Here is a 19,932-nt window from a genome sequence, read left to right as displayed (position 1 = left end):
GTCGTTATTAATCTATTTAAGAGCAAAGGATATGTTTAAAGATCCATTCCAAGCATCATCATTCTTCATCCTCAAGCTTCTTCGATTATCTCTGTGAAAATGTGTCAGCTCTGACACTTAATGGCAATTTGTTATGTCTAACACAGAATAATGAGCTTGGGGATGATTCAGCAGAGAGCCATTAAAAGGAGGGGGTGCGATTTCAGGGCTTCTCTGCATGCAGCTTGTGTGAGCAAGTGGTGCCATCAAGTGGCTGCCTGGGATGGACCACTTTGCATCTCCAGGCAGATCCTGCTCACCTCTGTCGTTGCCGCTGGCATACTGGACAGGTTTGCTCTTGTCGATGCTGTTGAAGCTCTGGCTGCGGCGGTTCAGATTGGATGACCCCGGACTCCGGGAGGCCCCGCTGCCTGCAGCAGGTACCCTGGAGGGTCCTGGTAACCTGGAAGGACAAAAGGGCTTTGGGTGAAACATAGTGTCGGTTCAGAAGTTCACAGTTCCAGCAGCTCTGCAAAAATGCAAAAAGTAATAAACTTAAAAATGAACAAACAAGGCAAAATAGGAGAGATAACAGAATAAGAAAATAGAATAAGAATTAATGTGTTGTGCTGAAAAGCCGCATGGCATGGAAAAGGAACAATCTGCTCAGTCTTTAAGTGGAGCATGACAGTGATAGTAATGTGCCACTGAAACTGCTTTTCTGTCGGGAGATGATGTTATGCGTTGGATTATGCGTATATGTTGGATGATGCTGGTTGTCTGTGATGGAAAGGAGCACCCACAGTGTCCTGCCTCAGTTGTCAGGCTGTCCAGCTCAGTGCCAGTGCCCTTGTCCAGGTGTGTGACGTCCTTCTTGCTCCCCCCGCACACAACTGCATACAGGAGGGCACCAGCTACCACAGTCTGCTAGAAGAGCTGTAGCAGCTGATTGCATAAGTTGAAGGACGCCAGTCTTCAGAGGAAGTACATACGGCTCTGCCCTTTCCCGCACAGAGCAACCATGTTGGCTGTCCAGTCCAGTCCATCATCCAGATGCACTCCCAGGTATTTATAGGTGTGAACCACCTCCACCACTGCTGTGGTGCTTTAAGAATGGATAACACTCAAGAGTCTAGTGTGTAACATGTCAAAATGAAAAAATAACTGCACTTCCCATTTTATTTTAGAAAAAACTTGATCCAACACTACAGCAATAACAAAGGAAAAGGGAATGCTAATGGGGATAAGGGATAATGAAATAAAATACTAACTAGAAGAGGGAAAACAAAGGCACGGGTAGATGAGAAAAGAAAGTGATGCAGACAAGGGAAAATGAGAGATAAACAGCGGGAAAATGAGCGAGAGATTGAGGCAATTTAGATGGAAATCAGAGGTAGTTCCTTTTATCATGGGATGCTTTCATCTCTCAAAATTCATGTTTGATTTATGCATCAGCAAAATGTGGCTTGGGGAGAGCAACACAATGCAAATTGTGGACAGCGGTTTTGTGTTTCAGGGTAGTCTCATGGAAGAAACAGTCACATGTTTCGGAAAAGTCACATGCCTCAACAGGGAAAAGTATTTCGTTTGGCCATTGCACCTGCTTGGTGTCCCCTTCCCAGCCATAAAAGCTTCCACTTTCCTCATGGGAAACATTTAATGTGGTAATCATACTTTTAAATGGAGAATCAGCGCTCACTACCGCAGGGTTTTGGTTTGTGTGACTCTTGTTTTCCTGTATGCAAGCAAATAAGAGTGCTATCTCTGCAAGGCAGCAGTGCTCAGGCTAGTTGTCCATGCTGAGTGGCTAGATTACCACCCAACAAGCTGCCGTTGGCTGCAGCATTGTTGCTGTCGCGCAGCGGCCAGAGAGGAAATATTCATCAGCATGGTGCCTCCTATTGTCTGTTAGCTTTACAGCGCTGTGCAAAAATCCTAGGTCAACATTTGGCTTGTTATTTTAGCTATTAGTTGATTGGAATAACATGCATAAAAACAAACATCACAGAGTTCTGTATTGTGTGTTTTTTTTTTCCATGTCGAGGTTAGTGCCCCAGTTTGGAGGTTCGATCTTGTAATTATTACTACAACTTAATGGTTTCTTCATGGTCTATGCACCGCTCTTCTACTGTACATAATTTGAATAACCCTGCTAACTGTACCTATCATACCATTTACTTCTGTGTAAAAGCCTATTAAAACAACAAATCTAGTGTCCAGCAGACTTTTGCACAGTCCTATACAAATACTCATCTGCCAATTATACAGTCTTCCAGTCTTCCGCTGTCCTAAGTCCACATGAAAATGCATTTGTAGAGTGCAGGATGCATCCCAAAGCAACAGGTGGCGCTGTGATAAAATGTAGTGCAATTTTGACCAAGTGGCAATTCCCCCCAAAATGGTTTAAAGGACAGGGAAGTTTCTCCTGAATGTTACTGTTAACTAAACCATCATCCATCTTCTATGCCACTTATCCTCACAAGGGTCACAGGGGGTATGCTGGAGCCTATCCCAGCCGCCTTCGGGTCGCCAGCCAATCACAGGGCACATATAGACAAACAAAGCTTGTTTGCATCGTCTATTCATTATTTTAAGTCCTTCCTGATGCATAACCATGGAAGCGGAGAGATTTGGCGATTGGGTTGAGGTTTGGAGACGTACTTGGCCAATCCATCACCTTCATCTTGCTCAGCTTTGACATCTGGGATATGTGTTTGGGCTCCTTAATATTCATTCATTTTCTACCGCTTATCCTCACAAGGGTCACGGCATGCTGGAGCCTATCCCAGCTGTCTTCGGGCGAGAGGCAGGGTACACCCTGGACCGGTCGCCAGCCAATCACAGGGCACATATAGACAAACAACCATTCACACTCACATTCATACCTATGGACAATTTGGAGTCACCAATTAACCTAGCATGTTTTAGGAATGTGGGAGGAAACCGGAGAAGGGAGAAAATGCAAATTTGAAATTAGTATTTTTATATATATATTCTATGAATATTAACAGGCACATTTAAAAGGAACTAACAGAGTAAACGACAACAACATTATACAGAGGAGATAAGCCAAGCTGGTTGCCGAAAAGTATAGTAGGAGTAGTGGTAGCAGTAATAATAGTACATTTAAACACCAAGTGTTTATACCCCGGTTAAAATTGTTTAAAATTTCAAAGAGTGACTGTAACATGTGATCAGACATATCGAAAAAAACTATTTGCGATGTTCATTTCTTTTTTTTTACATTTTGATGGGACATTTGGGGATCAATGTAATGGATCCTGGTAAGCTGTAGCATAATCCACAGCATTCTGATCAAAATTTGAACTTTGACATGTTTTTCCACCATTGACTACGTTATGACGTTCACAACTTGACCAGGGTTAACTGTATGTTAGTATGGATAGAATAAATAATGAAAGCATCAAACTACAGGACCTCAGTAGAACCCCAACAAAGCACACTAAGAGTTTAAACATTGAGAGTAATAGCAATTTGCAAGATTTACCTTGTGTTTTTCTTCTGTGGCGATCCTATTCCAGTATGGCCTGGGGGACTTGCATATCGCGCCGTGAGACTGAGGAGAAACAAGCAGAGTGTGGAGTGTTAACAGCGTTAAACGAGGAATGTGCCCAGTTTCTTAATCCGAGTCTTAATGCAATAATCTGAGATAGAGGCAACATTCAGGCTGACAATGAAGGGAAAAACAGATCAGGGAGGAGGAAGAGGAAGTGTTTCATATGACATGTCAGGTGGACAACTCTTTTGATTTGTGACACACACTTTATTGTCACATGTGTGTAATTATGTCAATAACATGCTTGTTGACCATCATTCCTGAAACGTTAACAACCAATTTTGTGGTGGTATCTTTTGAGAAAAAAACCCCACACACAACACCCACAAAACACAGAAAAGCAGAGGTGAAGGAAATACCCACGGCTGCTGTCACAGTTTACGACTCAACACATACACAGTGAGTCATTCATGTCGATGGGAACCAGCACTGGCCGCCACTCACGTTTGACAGGAAGTAGTAAAGCTAATGCAGAACGCTTTATGAAGCAAGATGCTGCGTGGCTTTCATCATCCTACGTAAAAATGTGGAAGTGAGGTCAAAGCTGACAGCCAGGTGCCGGGACGCTTGTTTACTCCAGTGACTAAATGCACTCTGTGTAATGTCCTGTGTTTACTCTATGACGGGCAAAGCATTTAACTGCTTTTCTCATTCTTTCTTTCCCACAATCTGATGTTGACTCGTTCAAATTGCCATGACTGTAAATAAGTTAAGTAAACTGTAAGTAGACTAAATACATTAAGTAAAATCTTCAGATACTTAGATGTTGGCATGGGCTGGTATGAGATTCTGATGGTATAACTCCGGGCAAAAATATCATCCATTGAGGGTTTCACAGTTTCGTAATTACAGCTCTAAAATGTGTTATTTTCAAATATCCTTATAGAAAAGATTAAAAAGTGAAATCAAATCCATCGCTTGACACAATGGCACTTATATTCTAGAACAAGGGTGGGCAAACTACGGCCCGGGGGCCACATACGGCCTGCCAAGTGTTTGAATACGGCCCGCCCATTCTTTCCAAAGTATTTCATTTAAACTCAACATACAACCTGGCATCATGGCTTGAGCCAACCTTTTGATTGTTTTATTAATTTCGTTATTTGATGTGGTCTGTTGTTTACAAAGTGCTCCTGAAAAAAGGGACACAAGCAAATAATAAATGTATAATAAATAATAATAAAATATTTTAATATAAAGATAAAATAATAGTAATAATAATAGCAGATTGCATGACACTTTTACAGATACAATAATACCAGGTGGACTGTTACTTGTAAAATATATAGTCTGGACCCCCGTCAATTTTGTTAAATCAATGCGGCCCCCGAGTCAAAACGTTTGCCCACTCCTGTTCTAGAACTACACAATATGATTTTTTTTTTCCGTAATAAAAGATTTTGAATCATAACTCAAATGAAGCAACAGCAACAGTGGTTATGCCTGAAGGGGCCTCAAAAGCAGTAATGTATGAATGCAACTGTAAAAATGACAAATATAACGTGAGGAAAAGCGGTAGAAAATGAATGAATGAATGTCCAGAGCCACAGAAAGGAGGAATACAGTCATGTACTGTTGCTCTGGCGACTAGGAACAACATCTGTGTTGTCTGCATTAAGTGAATTAAATGTACTGGGATAAAACCAAAATTGCATAATCGTTTAACAGTATCCTAAGTAATACCCTTTTTGTGACACAAAATGGCGTATCAAGTGTCTAAGAGTGTGTGTGTGTGTACTAAATTTAAATTCAATGCATACCTAATGACGATTTCTCACTATCATTAGCACTAGCATTACACTATGCATACTCTGGAGGTAGAACAATTAAGCTCCAATTTAAATGCCCTTGTGACACTATGCACCGTTTCTCATTGACCTTGCAAGTTTTAAGGATGTAGTGACATTGCAAATGAGTTCCAGAGTCAACTGGAAATGAGGGAGGTATCTCATAGTCATCAGCGGCTATACAACAAGAATCAAGCAAAAAAAAAAATCTGGGTCATATAGTCTCATCTCCTTAGCTCCAATTGGAGATTTTTGGCAGGGATGTTTCTAAGATGTCAACCAACTCATACAGAAATTTTGCACGGATGACCACAATCTCCAGCAGCTTTTATCCAACCAGCATTTAAATTCTTTGAAGGCAACACAGGGTCAAATGGACCAATGGGACATTTAGAGCACATGCTAGACACTGTAGACTAAGACTCAAAGGGATGTTTTTAGACTAAACTGAGCCATGAATTGACTTTAGGATCCAGAATAGGTCCACCAGATATGATCCAGTGCTGATTCTATACAATGACAATCTATAACGGTGATATTTTCCAACAACTGTATTGCAAATATTTAGATATTTAATATATAGATTTCTAACTAAACCAAATAGTCGCCCTAATCATCCTTATGTGGTCTCTGGATTAATATACTAGTGGCTAGTCGGACCCAACCAACACACATTGCAACTGTACCTCGGCGATGAGTCAAGCTTGGCCTGAGTGTTGGCTCTCCCGTAGGGCGAGCGACTCTTCCTTTCACGAGACACAGCAGTGGGCAGGCGAGACGAACGCCAGACCAAGGGGTCGACTTGTGCACCCCTGGACATGTCGAGTTTAAGATGGAGGGTTTTGTTTTTCCTAAACGGAGCCCGCATGGGCGCCCTTTTGCCTTGTAGAGTGCACATAAACTCTGCCAGCACTGAGACGTTGCACCACATCCAAAAGGGTGGAGTCACCCTTTGGACATACACATATAACCCCACACATCCCATCCCTTGCCCCAGAGACACCAGTGAGGCCAGCAGGTGCTGTCTATAGAAAGCAGCCCCAGTCCAACTGTAGATTTGCAGGATGCCTAACATGTGAGAGCAAGTGTGTGTAAATATGCCAGACAGATCATTTGATCACTGAAAAGCCTTTAACATTTCTCATTTTCCTCATATATCTTTTTGCAGCTATTTAGAAACGCTAATTATCCACGGCTCGCAGCGGCTCAAAGGGATTCATCATTGAAAAAAGAAAATAATTTGAAGATTTGCTGATTAAATTTAATCCATTTTTACAATTTCCGAGGAAGAAGAAGCCAAGTCTGATACCTGATATCTACTGTATATCCAGTATGTATTCATCAAATAAATTCCATTCCAAAAAAGCACATTTTGGACAACAAAATACATTTGGAGTGCAGGCCAAAGCAACAGGTGGCCCTTTCAGCACTAACCATAAGGCCATATTAGGGCCATTTAGCCAATCAAAACCCTGAAGAGGTTATTTGTAGAATGGCACGACAATAACTATCATGGGAATTATGTGCACAGTGTGACATATATCCCTAAATAAACCCCTGACCAAAAACTATAAATGATGTTTATGATAAAAATGATAAAAGTCACCAACAATTGGTGTTTGGGGTACCGACCAATCTCCATCTAATGTTGGGCTCACACCTTTGTGATTATCTGGCTGATTCACGCTCTCTACCGCTCAGCTTTTATGATTACGTTATCATCCTCAGGATGTTGTATAGTCTTTGTAATTCACACAGAAGCCTCACTCTTTCTTTTACCCAAACCTCATTGTACGCATAGATCATTCTCCACCTGTTCTAAGGGTGGAATAGGGAGGTTGGGAATGTCAGGCAGCTGCGCCCTAGTAACCTCCTCCCCACATATTCCACGTAAAACACAGGACACAACACTGAACCAGCATCATGCTGTTAAATTGGCTAAATGGAGTAATGCTAAAAGCCCTGCACAGTAGCTAGTCACTGTTACTGTCACTGTCTCATCGCAAAGATTTCATGGCATGGGTTCACTATGCACAGAGCCAAGCAGGAAGGCAGTGGAGTAACTTGATCTACTGCCAGGGAATGCTGCTCATGTATGGCATGTCAGGGAATGCTGCTCATGCATGGCATGTCAGGACTTTAGATAGATGCTCCGTCTATTTACATCACTAGGCTAACAGCTTGCTTTGCTTTGGTGGCTTTTAACTGCTTAGCTGCTCAACATGGACGCTGTTGATATTACATCAAATCTCAGAGTGATTCGACTCAAGTGTAGCTAAAGGCTGATTATTTTCAGGAAATTGTTGTTCTGTAGATCCCCACCTTTTCATGTTTCAGCATTTGCAGATTCCTCTGTTTTAAATTGGAATTACTTGTTTTTTTTATGTCAACTTAAAGCAGTGGCAGTACGGCGATCGAGCTGTTACTGCACAGGCCTCACAGCTAGGAAAACCGAGTTCGATTCCACCCTCGGCCATCCCCGTGCATGCGTGGGTTTTCTCTGGGTACTCCAGTTTCCTCCCACATTCCAAAAACATGCTAGGTTAATTAGCGACTCCAAATTGTCCATAGGTATGAATGTGAGTGTGAATGGTTGTTTGTCTATATGTGCCCTGTGATTGTCTGGCGACCGGTCCAGGGTGTACCCTGCCTCTCGCCCGAAGACAGCTGGGATAGGCTCCAGCATGCCGTGACCCTTGTGAGGATAAGCGGTAGAAAATGAATGAATAAGGAGCCCAAACACATATCCCAGATGTCAAAGCTGAGGAAGATGAAGGTGATGGATTGGCCAAGTACGTCTCCAAACCTCAACCCAATCGCCAAATCTCTCCGCTTCCATGGTTATGCATCAGGAAGGACTTAAAATAATGAATAGACGATGCAAACAAGCTCAAGCCACAGTATTAAACTGTACCTGGACTGCATCTCTTGCGACTTGAGGCTGCTGGCAGATGTTGCCGTGCTGCTGGTCTGCTGGCTGAGCTCCACCAGCGACTGGTAGTACTGCTGCTGTTGCTGCTGTTGCTGCTTGTAGCGGGACAGGATGAAAAAGAGACCAAGTATGCTCTTTAGGTTGCCATTCCTGATCTCTGGAGAAGCAAACACCAAAAAGAAAAGCCATAAGTCCACACAGTCTGAAGGTTTGTGGCACAATATGAAAACAGATTTTCTTCTGTCGAACAGTAACAGTTGACTTCGACTGTATGTGTCCAAGTAAATCAGTTTTTCCACGTCATAGTCAGCTAGTATCTTATGAGTATCAGTATATTATTTTCTGTTACTTTAGCAGAGGCGTTCAACCAAAACAGATGTGTGACCTATCCAGTTTATTTACTACTGAAACTCTGCATGTATATAATATATGACGAGGAACTATATTTACATTTCTGCTTTTGTATGAAGAAGAACTAATCATACGCAGACACCAAGAAATCGAGGCCAGAAGCTACCTGCACTAGAACGTCCTGAGGAAACATCATGAATTTTTGAGAAGGAGACTTTTTACCCTCATGAATTGACTTTTCTGCAGAAAAAGCAAGCATCCACTTAAACTAAAGACAAGTCTGTCTAATGATACCAAGTGATAGGCAGAAACTTGTTGACACGGGAAAGGACTGCCTTGACAGGAGATTGTCAGCAGCACACAGCTTTTTCATTAAGCACGAGTCGGAGGCTGCCTTGGTGCAATGAAGAAAATAAAGTGTTTCGGCTTGGCCCGCGTTCAATGAAAATGTGCTTCTGAGGGGCCTTTAAAGTGGTTGACGTGCTTCCATTCAGTCTTTCTGCTTCTCATGATTTGGAGAGGTTATTTGGTGGGTTACAAAAGACTTTGCGGCATAGATTCAAGTACAGCCGGGTAATACAATGTGGAAGACAAATACTGCTCCAGCATCATAAATTCTACCTTTACCTACTTCATCAAGCTTATGGCTTCAATCCCCAGACAATACATGCCAGGCCAGGGTCTCTCATGCTTCTAGCTCTCTTTTATAGCACTTATGTCTTTCCTTTTGTGTCCTTGTTCCTGCTACTTTACTAGATAAACTAGACATAATGTACTCTCCTGGTCATTGAATGTTGGAGAAAGAAATATGTGGCTGGTTTTTGGTATAGGTAGGTCAAATAAAAGGGACCCTGAAATGTACAGACTCTAAGGTCTCCGTGGATGGCTGCATATGGGTGGCCACTTTCATACATTTTGTGCATTAAAGATGCCAAAACAAATCCAGTGGAGGTCAGCATTAGTTCTTAGTTGATCAAGTCAGGTTTTGGACTATAAGGGTCAGTAAAAAATGAGTTGCAGACCAAAAATGGCTCTGGGCAGCACTTTGGACACCCCTGATGCATGCATTTAAAGTGTAGGCTTATTTTACTCATCTGTGTTGTCTATATCTGTATCTGTATTGGTGATACCAATCACACAACCTACCATTGGTAATGGTAATGGTTTTATTTCATTTGAACTTGCATCAGATTACAATTGAGTGCATCACATAATCAGTTCCCAGTTCCACATGTCCAAAAGGAGTAGGAAGAAGCAAAGCTTATTAAATCCTACCCCTCCATCTGGTACTTTTACAATCAGTAACTGTTTGTTCAACACATTTGTTCACTTCCTGCTTTCCTGATATAGTTGAAGTTTTTTTTTTGTCACGTACCAAAGTACGAGGTGATATGACCATACAATGACATAATGGGTACCATAGTAAGTGTCAATATAGTGATATATGTATAGCACATCATGACTGGTTCAAGACTTTTCATCCTTGTATTGTTTCTTGAATTTGCTCATCATTGTTCATTGTTTGAGGGTCTTACTCAATCCATTCCATAGTTTGATTCCACATACTGAAATGCTATGGCTTTTTAACGTAGTCCTAGCATATCCTAGTGTTTCAAAATTAATTCTTCCCTGAGATCATATTTCTCCTCTCTTGTAGAGAAGTATTGGATGACATTTTTAGGTAATTGGTTATTTTTAGCCTTATGCATTATTTTAGCTGTTTGAAGATTAACTACGTATATCAGCAAGTTTAAGTATGTGTGATTTTAGAAATAAGGAGTTAGTATGTTCTCTGTAGGTGGCATTATGAATTATCCTTACTACCCTTTTTTGCAGTACATTTAGCGAGTGAAGTCATTAGCCCATATTTCCAAACAATAAGTAAGATATGTGGAGTAATAAAGAGTGTGGAGTGATTTCTGAATGAGAAAAATTTTTGCTTCATTCAATATTGAAATATTTCTGGCCACCTTATGTTGTATATTTGTAATATCAGGTTTCCGGCTCATATTTTCATCTATTGTGATGCCCAGAAATGTATTTTCCTTCACCCTTTCTATGTCTACACCGTCTATTTGTATTTGCAGGTGCGTTCATTCACTTGCAAACAATGCTCACTCATTTTTGTCTATAATTTTATGTTACTTGTCAGAATAAATAGGCTGCTTATCGTCTCAGGAAAATAAACTGCACCTGCATTGTCATTATATGTCATGTTTTTTTTTTACTAAATTACAATATACAATAATACTAAAGACATGCAGATTAAATGCTAAAGCAAATGTGAGATGTGCAGAACCAAGCAAATAATAGAAGCCGTTGTAGTTAGGTAACCCAATAGCCCATTTATTTACAGTCCATCTTTGAAATTCCAGGCCTGCAGTGACTCACTTTGCTGTTTTTAGTAAGCTCCTGCTATCGGAGGTAGGCTGAACTGGATTTAGAACCGGTCAGTGTGTCAAACTCTCGTACTATTTCTGCTACAGGGGAGGTCAAGGACGTGCTTGGGTCTTTCATGGAACACCAGCAACAGTGCACGTGAGCACGACAGCAGCTGAAGACATATATTTCATGACATTACACAATTCCTGTATGGTAGATCTAGAGAGAGACAGGCTGCTTGTCTCAGAGGGTTGGGAGTTTAGGATCATGTGGGAATTTTCCCTGTAAAATGCTGGCAATGAATGACTAAGAAGAAACAAGAGTTGGACAACTGTGCAAACTAAATGCAATAAACATAACAAAATGTGAATGATAAACCCATGGTATAGAATAGTATGGAAAGACCTTCAAAATCATTTGAAATCACACCGCCATGGAACATTTTTGATGCTATGATTAACCCAAACACATTTCTACATCTATGAATAAGAATGGTAGTGTACAGAGTTCCACCGTGCATCCGACTGCATCATTGATCCAGGTCTTACCTTCTGCTGAGAGCCCTTGTACATTCACTCCTCTGGCGTCCAGGAAACTGAGGCATGCATCCACATTCTCAATCTGTATGAAAAAAAAAACACACACAGAGCAATCAGCTCAAAATTCAGCTGCACCGAGACCGTTACAATACTTAACATTCAATGAGCTGAAATGTCTTGGGGGTGGAGGGCTTTAGGGGGGGAACGGCGATGACCAGCGATATTAGCCATAAAGCACATCATTGTGTGGTTAATAGACCGATCCCCACATGACCCTGCGGCCCGCCTGTGTGACATACTGACCGCAGTGTCTTGCTGCCTACACAAGCCGTGGTGCAAGAATACATTGGCAACTGGCGACAAGCATCTATTTGTGAATAAAATGTATATGCACACACCCACAAGGAAACATTAACATATAATTGTGTCGTCTGCAAAGCCCTACTAGCATTCATTTGCATCATTATGGGACTTTTACATTCTTTTTACAAACTTTTACATTCCTTGACAGCAGCAAACAGGCGGGTTCATTAGCATGCGTGCCGCTCAAGCACCGGAAACCCTCAGGAGGTCCTTTATGACGAAGTCAAAGGTGACAGTGCAGTGTGCCAAGGCCACACAAAGGGCAAGCAGGCGAGGGCGCTTCAGTCAGATGTTCAGCGTGCTGATTCATGCCCTTCATACTCTATTTAATAGATGCTAAATGAGAAGAATGCAGTATACTGTATGCTTGGGAATGAGCCATTTGGGTTATTGAACCCAAGTCCCAGTCTAGTGTATTTCTGCAACGTCATCAACCTTGAGCATTAAAAGAGCCATTTGGGCTCTTTTACGCCAAATTAAAATCCACTTAGGTTGTATATCTGTTTTTTTTGTAATGTTCCCATTGTTATATTGTTGATATTGTTAAAAAAATTTGATCTTTGAGGGCAAACAGACAAAGGACTTGAATATTTTTTTCCTCTAACAATTGTGTATAATAAAAAGGAATAATTGTACTACTTTGTCTTATTATTGTACAATATTGTAGAATATAAATTGTGGTGTCATGTTGACAACTCCTACATTGTTTGTTAGCTTAAAATATTTGTCCTGTTTTATTGTGATTATAGTCATAAGCAAGAAATTAAAGGGGGAAAAAAATCACTAAATCATACACGGATCATGAAACATTGCAAGGTAAAAGCTTTGGTATTAATAATGGCAATACCGATGTATCGGATCGACGTCAACATTTGCAGTATCGCCCAACTCGAGCAATCTAACAGAAGCAACAAAAGCCGTTTGCTGCACTTGATCTGCAGATGAAATTACCGCCGTCATGGGAAAATAATAGAATAATATATTATTTTTATGGGTATGCTAGCACCCAGATGACTTACTCAGGCTTTTCTATCATCCAAATAATGTCTGCATCTGCGTGACACAACTTCAAAACACAACTTCCGCACATGTTGCACACATATGCATGTGCGTTCTTCGTGTGCTGGCTTGTTTTACCATGCCACATTGGCTCAGATGTGTGCATGAAGCTTTCTAAATGCACGCTACAGCTCACCAAAATGTATTAGCGGTCATTTTTTTATTGTCGTTTAAAATATTTATGGTGGCAAGAGGCTCAGAGCGTACTTTGCATCTGTTCGGCAGGCTGCAAGTGGGTGTTTAATCGTACATTAAAACAAAAAAGGGGTGAAACTCATAAACAGAAAATAGCGCAGTCTTCCACGGGGAAAGCCACTCACTCGCCAACGAGAAATCCTGAGGTTTTCATTTAGCTTTTAGCCTGCCCAAACACTGAAATGACGTAAAAAAAGCTTAATGATGATTGAAGGTGTGGATGACGGCTGTGGCATTAATGTTCCACAAGGCTCTGGCGAGGTGTAACTACTCATTTGGTGGGTGCTTGTAAAAGCCTCTCAAGTAACTGATATCATTTATTTTTTTCCAATGTAAGCTGGCATCAAGTTAGAAGTAAAAGGCATTTTCAGGAGGTACTCAATATTTTCTCTCAGGAGTGACAAAAGGGGCACAAACTGCAGTGTAGGAAGGAAACTACATGGTGCCTTGTTAATGTTCCGTGATAACGGGTTTCCACACCGCAAATCAAAGTATCACACATAGGAGCTGAGTGGAGAAAAACTGGGTGACACGATGTTGGCTGGATTAGAAACCACATTGTGTGGTGGAAGTTGTCATCTCCATTGCTGACGAGCAAGCAGGCAATGTGCAGAACACTTAATGAATGCACTTAGGATTGTAAGAACATGCGATGGCATTGGATGTCAATGCAAGGGCAAGCAAAGAGGAGAATTATTGAGCTTACAGGTGAGGAAGGTATGGGGATGGAGAGGTGCAAAATTTGCACCCTCTTGGCTCCATGAAGGTCAAACACAATCTGCGTTTAAGTGACCTGTTTCTCTGGGATAGTGGTTCCTTGTAAGAGGTACTTTCATATTATTAAGGAAGGAGGCAGGTCCTTTGCTTGCGAAAGACCAAACCTCTGATCAACGGAACCAAAAGGTACTAAGATATGAAAGCTAGTGAGATGTTAGGCCCTGGAAGAAATGGAGAGTCATTGGAGTTTGAGCATCTGCTTAGGCTTTGATGGCCCTGCTTTATACTACATTTCAACAATTGATCTGTAGTCCAAACACAAACAAAGTCTGAAGTGGTGGGCGCAGAAACGGGGCAGGAACATCCAGCTAGAGGCGGCATCATCCACAAGGAAGGAACGATTTTTGACCTCTTGAAACCTTCAAAAGCGACCAGAAGTGGAGCCAAGAAGCGAGGGAGATGGTAGCTTTTTCTCACATTTGGTGCCCATAAACAGGATTGCATATTTTGCACAATATGGGACCTATGCAGCTAAAGATGCTTATAAATGGCCTGCACCCAAAACACCCAATATCTGCTAAATCATGTTGGGATTCTTGAAAGGAATAGCGACTGACAATGAGTAGAATCGGATAGGGTTAGCCCTAAGATGAAGCTGTCAAATAAAAATAAGCCAGAACATCTTATGGGACAGAATACAATCTCCTAAAAGGACTGGAAAAACCACGTATAAGCAGTTCACGACTCAGGGGCATATCTTATTAAATGCTGTACCCACTGGAAAACGGTTTCTTAAAACTCCTTAGTCAGTGAATGACTATGGCGAGACTGCCGCCCAACCGAAATCAGCTGGAACAAATAATTATTGCATCATGGTACCAAAGTTAGCCGATTTCCATTCAGGATGTTGACAGGATGAATGCATGCCTTTTGTTGCTACTAATGCTTCTTGGCACTTGAAAGCCAATTAGCGAGGCTCATCATTCTCGCTAAAGTGACATTACTGAGGCTGCGTTTCATAGCTGCAATATGCTTTGTTAATCAGGGACCTTGTGCTGATTTCAAATAAGAGAACATTTGCAAGCCTCATCTCACCGAGTTCGTACCTGATGGATTATTTTGATTCCGTAAAAAAAAAAACATATATATTATTTCTAATTCTTTTCTTCAGATCAGGACTCTTTTGACTCTTGAATCTTGTCTTGTAAATCTGACAAGTTATACAAGCTGTAGGCCGGAAAAGGGCCGAGTGGCATTTCAGGGTCAAGGATGAGAGCCTGCCCCGAGTGGAGGAGATTAAGTACCTCCAGGTCTTGTTCATGAGTGAGGGAAAGATGGAACGCGTGATGGAGAGGTGGATCAGTTCAGATCTGCTGTGATGCGGACATCGGTTCCTTTGTGTGAAGAGGGAGCTGAGCTGAATGGCAAAACCCTCAATTCACTGGTTGATCTACATTCCAAACCTCACCTAAGGTCGTGAGCTTTGGGTAGTGACCGATGGGACAAGATGGCGGGTAGTTGCCGAAAGTGTGTCCGAAACGAGCTTTCTCTGTCGGGTGGCTGGGCTCTCCTCCATAGATAGGGTGAGAAGTACTGTCATTCAGGAGAAAACCAGACTAAAGTCAGCTGAAGTGGTTTGGGCACCTGGTCAGGATGCCTCCTGAGGTGTTTCGAGAGACTGTGGACTACTGAGCTGGACGAAGTCGCCGGTTAGAGGGAATTCTGACCTTCCATGCTCCTGACCTCAGTTAAGTTAGATAAGAAGTTGGAAGGACAAGCTGCGGACATATACTTCAATTATTTCAGGTTTTCAAGGCATGTAGATACCTCTATCATGTAGTATGCATTAGCTTCTTTCCAAATATTGTCTCATAGGTTAAAACTTGGAGATCTGCAACACAGATTTTCCTGTGTGTCCACATGAGTGCAGCAGTCTATTCAACATCTGTTAAACTCTCTTTTAAACCTTTTGACTGATGTGGTATCAAATGGATCAGTGATATAATCACATGTTGTTGTTTTATCAGACTCCCTTGTAATGTTTGTAAAGTAACTGCAATATCAATGACCTCACGTAGAACAATGAGAAGTGATCAAACAATACTACTGTATTGACCCAAATGTATTGTATATGTAGACACAGGTGACTGTACAATTTTGGTTGTTTTTCTGTATAAATGAAAATAAAGGCCAATTCCATTCCATCCAGCAGCAGTGAAGGAAAATTTTTTTTTGATTCAAAAAAATGGAAATAGACTAAATTATAGCAGGCCCAACAAGCTAGTTCACCAAGCTCCCGATCTCATTCTGCATCACTTGTGTGGCTTCCAAACAACTCTGTGAGCGTTTTGTTTGTTTCAGCTAATTTTTTCAGGTGTGGATACAGGAGCAGCGTATACCTGTAGCTGTCCCAAGTCTAGAGTACGCTCTTACACCTGACTAAGTTATAAAACCAGCCAAACTATGAAAAACAGTGCAACTTACAGTTTGTAAAATACAGCACTCTGAACCACTCAGCCAAGGTAGAAAAGGGGTAAAAGAAGCATCGGTCCATTGCATGATGAGTGCAAAAGCATCACAACCACTTAGCACAAGGGCCCTGCAACCTAATAGTGAATGTCTACTTCATTCCACTTCCAAGGTCACAAGGCTCCACGGGTTTACCATGAAAAATAGACAAGACCCTTAAGAGATCACATTAGCAATTTTGTCAGACCACTTCCAAGAAGTGTTTTAACAAAATGGATTGCACTTACAGGCTACGACATTACACGCACTGTACTGCAAATGTGTAATTGATTCCACCTCCTGAGGGTCAGTGTGAACATGTATAAGTTGTCTTTTATTTCGTCTGCTGTTAAACGTGAGTGACACCTGTTATTTTCAGAGCTACTGCATGCCTCTGTAACACCTGCTGTTTCACAAAGTTAAAAACACATATCTCCAGTATCAACTTGTAGCCATTGAGCCATGAGAGAATCAAGCGAAGAGAAATAAAAACGCATTGTGATTATCAGCCAACCGGTGATGAAATAATAAAAAAAAGGGGCTTTGGTTTGGTTTTATTGAGCATCATCTTAAAATCTAATCTCAGCTTTCATGCCAGCTACTGGCTTGAATGGTAAGTATGCTATAAAAACCTTTGAAAGAAGATGAGGACGTGTTTTATTAATACAGACACACACAGAGAACATTAGTTGCAGAATAAATGAGCTGAGGACATTAAGTATGGCTTGATGGCTTCTAAGCTCACACAGGCCAGTGGGGGCCTGCCTCCCTGTCTCTTTCCTCGAGCACATGCTCTTACAGGGTTGTTATGCGTAGGTAAACATGATGGATGGCATTAGTGTTGACAGCCAACAGATTTGGTTGCCAGTAGTGTCTGGGTTCAGCTCCCAAAAGGGTCTTGCAGGGTTAAGCTGCTGACTTTTAAGATGACTGTTAGCATAACCGCCTGACCAAGAATGAATGATGCAAGCGGAAAAATACCCACAAAGAGGCATCACCTTTTAATTGACATGCAACTGATTATTGTAATATTTGACGGGTATATTAGAGAGTGCTTGGAACTTTTGCATGCAAATACTTAAATAAGGCCCAATAGAGGTGGCTGTCTCAATAAATAGTAATAGCATCGGATATGGTGATGATAATGATAATATATGATAATATGATAATCACCTTAGGCGCCTCAAAGTGAATAAATAAATGCATAAAGCCGACATGCAATGGCGGAGACCGAGTGGAAATAAAAAGTGCTTCTCTCAATTCGTGTGGAAGTGGTAAGTTTTTAGTGTCTTCATTCTTCTTCCCCACTTAATTTCAGCCACTTTTTCAAATTTCAAAAATGCTGTGTTTTATTCTGATCAACAAATTAAAGGGAAAAATCACAAAATACTCAGCCCTGTGTTTACTTGGTATCAGATCAAGGTTAAAACAACATTAAGTACATTCAGAGCAGAAAACCTATCATAGCAATACATTTTGTGAGACTCAATTTTTGCTTATTCTTCAACTCTTTTTGGATGCCACCACCAAAGGGTGCCCAGTGATGGTGAAAAGGCAAAATATAAAGACAACCATAAAGCAAAATAGCGACAAAATAATATCTTTCTTAAATCTATTTTGTCCCTTCACTTATGATGACTGATTCGGCGACTGACGTACAGCTGTGGCGACGTGCGTCACTTCACGCAACCGAGCAGCCTCAACCACATTTTTGGGAGTGAGTGCGAAGAAACAAACTGAGCCACAGTGGTGACCTTTGACTTGCAGAATGCACAGCACACGGTTGGGGCTGTATTTGGAAAAACAAACAAACAACAAGCATCTTTTGTTTTCAAGTCTGTGAGTAATAAATGAGGGTGACGCTTGTTGAGACGTAAGCGGTGTCGCACCGCAGGGTTTACTAAAGGCAGAGTAGTGGAGAAGCAAACAGTGTATCAGACACGGCTGGTTGTGAGTAAGCTACCTGCCATCGGAGAGGATGGACAGTGAATTAAAAGAGACAAAAGCATGAGAAACGATCAAAATACAGCAAACAACTGTCGCTCATTTCTCTTTTAACAGCAAATCAAGCATGTCATAATCAGAACAGTCTCCCGAGTCGTATGTGATGGCTTCATTTCGGTTTCTGTGTCAGGAAATTAGCGACAAAGGAAGTGATGCGATAGTATTACTCCGACATTGCAACACTCACTGCAAGTTTATACTGGATGCATGCGAGGGGGTCTGCAGCTGTTGCACTGCAGTCACACTGCAGCAGATGAAAAAAGTTGGACATCCTTCATTGCTCCAGAGTTAAACATAACAGTTCTTTGCTTCTCTAACGACATGTGGCCATGCTCTTCGGTTATAGTCAGTGATTAAAAAGTTGCAATTGAGCTACAGGCAAGTCTGTAACTGGTCTAGGGATTTATACATGCAAAACCACAAGTGTGTCAAAAAGACTTTTCTCCAAGAGAGTCAGAGCTTTTCTTCCTGTCATTAACACCAGTCACCTGGAGGGATGCAGCTGCAACACAAGAGATCCAATCGAAAAGAGGGACTGTCACTCAAGAAATATGATTAATAAAATATCCTTAAAAAACAGGAGTTCTGTTATGTTCGGGGCCATAGAGTAAATTCATTCATTCATTTTCAACCGCTTATCCTCATGAGGGTCGCAGGGGTGCTGGAGCCTATCCCAGCTGTCTTCGGGCAAGAGGTGGGGTACACCCTGGACTGGTCGCCAGCCAATCACAGGGCACATATAGACAAACAACCATTCACACTCACATTCATACCTATGGACAATTTGGAGTCGCCAATTAACCTAGCATGTTTTTGGGATGTGGGAGGAAACCGGAGTACTTGGAGAAAACCCACGCATGCACGAGGAGAACATGCAAACTCCACACAGAGATGGCAGAGGGTGGAATTGAAGCAGTGAGTCCTGCGCGCTAATCTCTCCGCTGCCATACAGCCCCATAGAGTAAATAATACTAAAATAACAACTAGGGGCATCATCTATTATACATGCAAAACTAGGTGACCAAAACGGGTTTTCTCAACAAGAGGCTGAGCTTTATGGAGGACCAAAACTGCCAAAATAATAAATAAATAAATAAAAGTGGAAATAAAAACAAAAATGAAAAAAAAAATCAAAAAATTAAATACAAAAAAATAAATATAAATGGAAATAAAAACAAAAATATTTGTTTTTTAATTTTTGAATCTTGTTTTTATTTTTTTATTTATTTTTGCTTTTATTTATTTATTTATTTGTGTATATTTTTTATTTTTGTTTTTATTTCTATTTATATTTATTTTTTGTATATCATTTTTTGATTTTTTTTTTCATTTTTGTTCTTATTTTCACTTTTATTTATTTATTTATTTATTATTTTGGCAGTTTTGGTCCTCAGAAATGCAGAAGGAAAAACTATTCAAATGAGGGGGCGGTCCTAAGTGTGTCTTGGGTTGAACTGTTCGCCTATTGGTTGATCGACATGTGAGTGCGAAAATCGACTAGGTATGCCTGCAAACGGCCACAGCAAGAGGAAGTATACA

General features: G+C 41.1%; 1 protein-coding gene across 13 annotated transcripts in view; it reads right to left on the bottom strand.

The window, feature by feature from the left end:
• Window positions 1-19,932, bottom strand: part of nav3 (neuron navigator 3) — a 286,722-nt gene that overhangs the window by 61,518 nt on the left and 205,272 nt on the right. For 12 of the 13 annotated variants that reach the window (XM_078798162.1, XM_078798159.1, XM_078798155.1 and 9 more), the window contains 4 exons: window positions 11,557-11,629; window positions 8,258-8,432; window positions 3,488-3,556; window positions 300-442 (listed from right to left, as the gene is read on the bottom strand). In XM_078798162.1, the coding sequence (XP_078654288.1) occupies window positions 300-442; window positions 3,488-3,556; window positions 8,258-8,432; window positions 11,557-11,629 (460 nt within the window). The remainder of the gene's footprint in view (window positions 1-299; window positions 443-3,487; window positions 3,557-8,257; window positions 8,433-11,556; window positions 11,630-19,932) is intronic. The other variant, XM_078798177.1, reaches the window with a different exon arrangement.

The sequence above is a fragment of the Doryrhamphus excisus genome, linkage group LG2 (assembly GCF_037039965.1).
Source record: "Doryrhamphus excisus strain RoL-2023G ecotype Guam linkage group LG2, RoL_Dexc_Guam_v1.1, whole genome shotgun sequence".
Classification (NCBI taxonomy): domain Eukaryota; kingdom Metazoa; phylum Chordata; class Actinopteri; order Syngnathiformes; family Syngnathidae; genus Doryrhamphus; species Doryrhamphus excisus.
The sequence above is the reverse complement of the archived record's forward strand: the minus strand, read 5'-3'. Positions and strand labels throughout refer to the sequence as shown.